The sequence below is a fragment of the Myodes glareolus genome, chromosome 17 (genome assembly GCF_982192425.1).
Source record: "Myodes glareolus chromosome 17, mMyoGla1.1, whole genome shotgun sequence".
NCBI lineage: Eukaryota > Metazoa > Chordata > Mammalia > Rodentia > Cricetidae > Myodes > Myodes glareolus.
In genome coordinates, this window is record NC_142042.1 from 67,214,190 (window position 1) to 67,220,193 (window position 6,004).

At 47.3% G+C, this 6,004-nt stretch overlaps 1 protein-coding gene across 8 annotated transcripts in view; it reads right to left on the bottom strand.

Annotated features, from left to right (window-relative positions):
* The window catches only part of Gon4l (gon-4 like), a 61,094-nt gene that overhangs the window by 53,945 nt on the left and 1,145 nt on the right, over positions 1 to 6,004 (bottom strand). For 5 of the 8 annotated variants that reach the window (XM_087897358.1, XM_085678135.2, XM_085678134.2 and 2 more), the window contains exons 1-2: positions 4,370 to 4,449; positions 2,096 to 2,617 (exon numbers count right to left, since the gene is read on the bottom strand). In XM_087897358.1, coding sequence (XP_087753484.1) covers positions 2,096 to 2,591 — 496 coding nt within the window. In that variant the 5' untranslated portion in view covers positions 2,592 to 2,617; positions 4,370 to 4,449. Of the gene's footprint in view, positions 1 to 2,095; positions 2,618 to 3,942; positions 4,091 to 4,369; positions 4,450 to 5,248; positions 5,377 to 6,004 lie in introns of those variants that run through there. The other 3 variants (XM_048454878.3, XM_087897357.1, XM_048454898.3) reach the window with 3 other exon arrangements.

Consider the following 6,004-nt stretch of genomic DNA (forward strand, 5'->3'; position numbering starts at 1 on the left):
TTCAATTCCCAGCAACCACATGGTGGCTCTCAACCATCTGTAATGAGATTTGGTGCCCTCTTCTAGCCTGCAGGCAGAGTACTGAGAATACTGGATGTATAATAAATAAATAAATCTTAAAAGGTTTGTGTCATCACTACCTGGTCTGTAAGGCTGACTCAAGGACTGTTTTACTCTCTAATCTTGGGACAAAGATTTATTAATTAAATATGAATTAAAAGCCAGATGGTGGTGGCACACGCCTTTAATCCCAGCACTCAGGAGGCAGAGGCAGGCGCATTTCTGTGAGTACGAGACCAGCCTGGTCTACAAGAGCTCGTTCCAAAACAGACTCCAAAACTACAGAAAAACCCGCCTCAAAAAAAAAAAAAAAAAGAACTATATATATATATATATATATATATATCAAAACAAAAACAAATACACACACACACACGCAAACACACAAACTAAGTACCACAAGATCGCTCTAAAACGCAAAAGAAATTTAATCAAAACAGAAATTAACAGGAGGCCAGAAATGTGACTCAGTCAGAGTACCTGCCTAGGATGTAACCCCTTAGACTAATCTCCGACACTGCAAACAAAGTAAGAGACGGTGTTGACTTTGCTTACCTATTTATTACAAGGGCTACGTACTGGAAATATTACAAAGCCCAAGTATGAAAATTAATGCACTTTACAACTGAAACCTCGCCTGCCACTTGGAGTCACCTTCTCCTAACTCTTCCGAGATGATGTGTCGCCATCTGTCTCTGTCTGTGCATCTACACATGAACTTTACCTAGCCCTGGTGTCCACGCCGGCACTCTGCCAAACCACAACCTTCAGGTCCTTCAGTTCAAAGGGCTCTTCATCTCTGGAAAGCCTTTCTCAAGGTCCAAAACATGAACTTCCTTTACGCCGCTGCCCTCCTCCACATGGCTGGCCTCATGAATACACAAGTAACAGAGTAGTCATAGCTCATGTCACCAGATATGCAGAATAAAGCTTCAGAGAGGAAAGGGGAGTGAGGGCTGATAGATGGCTCAGAGGTTAAGAGCACTGACTGTTCTTCCAGAGGTCCTGACTTCAACTCCCACCAACATGTTATGGCTCACATTTTATAATGAGAAATGGTGCCCTCTTCTGTCCCTCAAGGATACATGCAGGCAGATGCTCTATACACAATTAATAAATAAATCATTTTAAATAAAAGGGGGGAGGAGGGAGTAAAGACAGATGGCTCAGAAATAAATACCACTTGTAACTCTTGCAGAGAACCCAGGTTTGATGCTGAGCACAAACTTGGCGGCTCACAACCATACCTAGTATCAGTTCCAAAGGCTCTGGTAACCTCCTCTGGCCTCCACGGTCACTAGGCAATCACATGATACAATATACCCATTCAAGAGAAACAAACATAAACATGAAATTTTTAAATGGGGAGGGGGTAGCTAGAAGAGAACACAGAAAGTTGGAGAGGAAAAGACCATCTCAACCCAGTCCAAAGGGCCACTGCTCGTGCTAAATGATCCAAACAGCCCTAGTGGCAAGACCACACAACGGCAATCCCCTCCAGGAACATGTCTCTGTAAAGGCGCCACAGAGAGCAGAGACAAGCCAGGGGTGGCAGTGCACACCTTTAACCACAACTGGGAGGCAGAGGCAGGCGGGTCTCTGTGAGATAGGGTCCAGCCTGGTCTCCATAGTGGGTTCCAGGACAGGGCTGTGTAGAGAATCCCTGTCTCAAAAAAGGAAAAGAAGACAAAGAAGTGGCACAAGTTACATATCTGTCCCTTATCTGAGAAGCCTGGGTCCAACACGGAGACGGACATTCATGAGATGTCCTAGAGATGGGACCCAAGCTTAAACATGCAAATCATTTATTTCTCATACATCGTCTTTCTGTCATCTGAAGACAGTCTTACACAGTACTTGAAGAAGGCCAGCATTCTGACACAGCCCCTCATGTGAGGTCAGGTGTGAGATTTTCCACTTAAAGCATCATGGTTGTACTCCAAGAGTAAAGGGTGGAGCATTTTGAAATTTAGAACTTCAGAGTGACTCAATCTAAACAGGCAAGGAAAAAGCAACCAAGACCTTTCACCCTTACCTCCTTCTGCCTTGACTTCTTCGCCAGGCTCTCCTTCTAATACAGGAGGCTCCTCGATGAGAGGATGACCTCCACGGTTTTCTCTGGGAACCTGCCCAGGCTGGAAGCCAATTTTCTTCGCGTTCCTTGAGGCCGTGGCCTGGAGTCTCCCTTTATCGAGGTGTCCAGTAAGGGAATGGGAAGACTCCACGGAAGGAAGGGCGATTTCCTGAGAGATGGCTACATCAACAGCTTCCAAAACCGGTAAGTTTCCATGCTGGGTGAGCATCTTAGAGCTGAGAGACGGATCCTCCATGCTGAGCTGACTTTCTACATCATGCGTGGAGTGCACCTCGGGGCACACTGAACTCTCCTGGCGCTGACCCCAGGACGGTGTCTCTGACCCCAAGTCTTTAAGCCGGGCGGGTTCAGGCTTCGCAGCTGACTCCAGGTCTAAGCCCTCCGGCTGCTGCTCAGACTCTGTCACTGTAGCTCTTCTCCTTTTACAAGGCACCATTTTAGAAGTCCCACTTCTGGTCCATCCTGAAAAGATACAAGGCAAGTCTTTGTCACGTCAGTAGCACTAACAGTAATGACATCTGCTCAGTTATCATTTCATGATCCCCAGGTTCAATCATGAATATTCATCAAATGCCTAGAATTTTTAGGGAGGATGAGAAACTGATTACAGAAGCACAGCTCAAGCTCCCTCCTGAATGGTATGCAGTACTATTAGAGGAACAATATTATGGAACAGTGTTACCTTAATCTCTTAAGCTTCTATACCTCAGGCCTGAATGATGATGAAGGCCTCTATCCCCAGCCTAGGAAAAGAGCAAGGTGGATCTCCAGGAGTTCAAAGCCAGTCTGGTCTACGAATAAGTTCTGGGCCAGCCTGGTCTACGAGTAAGTTCTGGGCCAGCCTGAAACTGGTCTCCTGCACTCGCATTAAATACCCAGACGGACATGTAATCCAAAAATAAAAAGTAGGCCGGACGGTGATGGCTCACGCCTTTAATCCCAGCACTCAGGAGGCAGAGGCAGACAGAAATCTGTGACTTTAGGCCAGTCTGTTCTACAAGAGCTAGTTCTAGGACAGGCTCCAAAGCTACAGATAAACCCTGTCTCGAAAAACGAAAACAAAACAACAACAAAAAAAATAAAAACACAAAAATAAAAAGTAAATCTTACAGTATCACATATCACTTCTGCAATATCTTTGTGTTCCTGAGCAAGAACTATGAACTCAGTGAGGAAAGGAAAGCCTATACTGGAGTCTCCAGTATCCAGCAATACACAGGTACTGTAGTCACTCAGCGACCATTCCCTGAAGAGATGAATGAATGAGAGCCGGCTTCAACAATGCTGTGCTGAATTTGGACCAAGCTTTGGGTGTTTACATAGGTACTGGAGGGTAGCTTCCATCCATAACAAGAAGACCTTGACCTTGTGACCCTGCTGACAACACTCACAGCTCCTTCGACTGCATCCAGAGCTTTCTGCAGGCCAAGCGAGCACTCTACCACCTGAGTACACACCCAGGCTCTGGTTGCACCCTTCTACGCAGAGAACACTCACTTTCATAAGTAGGTCCAAAAACAGAACAAGCGTCACTGGCAACCTTCAAGCCTAAAAGACCACTAAACAGTACTAGAGGAGACCGGCAGGCTTAAAATCAATGTTCGCGCTGACTTCGAGTTTGATCTGTAAAGATAACCTTCAGCCTCTGCAGTTCACCTTCTTTAGGGCATTAAAGGAGGCCCGCACCATAAAAGCCCAGGTTCTTATCTCGGGAAAGCTCAAGTAAGAGAAGATTCATTGATCCGTCCCGGAGAAGGTAAACGAGTAAGGAAAGGAATGGGAATCACCTAGGCGATTCCTTTATTTCACAGATGACAGCGTGAGCTTCAGGGGAGGGAGAGCAGAAAGGAAGCGGAGAGAAGACAACAGCCGGGCGCTGTTCGGTCAGAACTGTGCGGGGATCCAGCCAAGCGCTTCAAACAACAGCAGCTCCAAGAGCCCGCTCCTTGGAGGCCAGGAGGAAAATCAACAGGTTGAAGGAACGCCAAACCGGGAGCCGCCCCCCAGGGGGGTGGGAACCGTCCAGGAGAAGCACTACGGAGGGAGTCCTAGCTGTGGTCTCCTCAGCGCTCAGCACTAGCTCGAGTCCGCACCACCACTCACACCCCTGAAACCCAATTTCCTGCAGCGCCGCGCACCTCAACACGGACAGCCGCCACCCCCGAGCCCCACGTCAACCTGCCTCTTCCCGCCCCACCACACACTACCCAGTACCCTCAAACGCCGGCCCGATCCCGCGGAAACTCCGCTTCTGCACCAGCGGAAGTAACACAACGGCACTGCCTTACGTGCGCGCCCCCGGGACGCGGAAACTGGGCGTCAAGGAGCATGCGCACAACTATAGGCGCCATCTTGTTTTAGGGCCTCCTGAAGCCGCAGGGCTAAGCCGTCAGTTGAGGGAAAAAGTAACGGAACACATGATAGAAGAATGTGAAATAGACAATGAATGGTTAAGTAGGCAGGCAGGCAGGCAGGTAGGTAGGTAGGTAGGAAATAAAAGATGTAGTTTGATAGAGTGCTTGCTTTGCCTGCTGGAAACTATTGAGTTTGAATACCAACGCTAAATAAACCCAGTCTGGCAGTGCACACCTGTAATGGCAGCACTCAGAACGTGGAGGCAGGAAGATCAAGAGTTCAAAACTACTCTCAGCACAAACTTGTCTGTCTTGTCTAAATAAAAGCATGAAAGGCTCTTCCCTGCGGACTTAATGGTGCATCCCTTAATCCCAGCACGCAGGAGGTAGAGGCAGGCAGATCTCTCAGTTCGATGCCAGCCTTGTTTACACGGTGAGTTCCAGGACAACCAGGGCTATACAGAGAAATTTCTATCTCAAAAAAAAAAAAAAAAAGAAAAGAAAAGAAATAAGAAAAGAAGAAAGGGATGAAAGAAGAGCAAATCCCAGTTTTCTCTCTTTAGTTAATTATGCAACACAAAAATGAGGGTGGAGAATCCATGGTTTCAGCTGACAACTAATGACCCTTCCCACAAAATACCTGATACATAGGATGAAAAGGAGAATTCTTACAATTCAGAAAGATACCATAAACCAAAGGCAGACTTGAACTCAAGATATGGCAGATAGTCAAACCTACATTATATTCTTCCTTTTTTTTCTGTTTTTAGTTTCTCGAGAACGGGTTTGTTGGTACAACCTCCGTGGCTGTCCTGGAACTCGCGTTGTAGACCAGGCTGGCTTCGTACTCGTGGAGATCCACCTGCTTCTGTCATAACATTCTTCACTATGGAAAATGTTCTCACGTTATCTTAGGTGATTTGATCGCCCAGTCCATTTTAGGTCTTTTGCTATTGTTTTGCTTTCACGACACTCCCACACTCACCCCACACTCACCCCCAATTATCCTGAGACTCATGATCGTCCTGCCCCTAGCCAGGTGTGATCTTTAATCGGTTTCTCGAGTTTAAGTTTCCGTAATTGCCTTCACTGTCCCAGAAAGCACTAAAACAATGGCAGTCAATGCTGAAACAGCATGGAATTTTGCTTTTTACAACTTCTGGAACCCAGAAGGTTCAGCTTCCTTCTGTATAAACCCAGGCAACTAGAAGCACAGCTTCAGAAGACGCTAAAGCGACTATCTTCCTCTCTTCAGAGCGTGGAGACCTAGCCGAGCCTGTTCTTGACTCTCCTGCCTCGCCCACTCGAGTGCCACAGTCACAGGAATCTGCCAGTGAACTAGCACAACACCTACACTTCCTACTGGGCTTTGAAATTCTTCGCCAGCTCCCACAGCCTGTGTGAATGGGCGGAGCCTCATTCTCGGGAAAACTCGGCAGTGGGAGGGGTCTCCTCTCGAAGAGTCTCCTCCGGAACCTTTCGGGCAGAGGCGGAG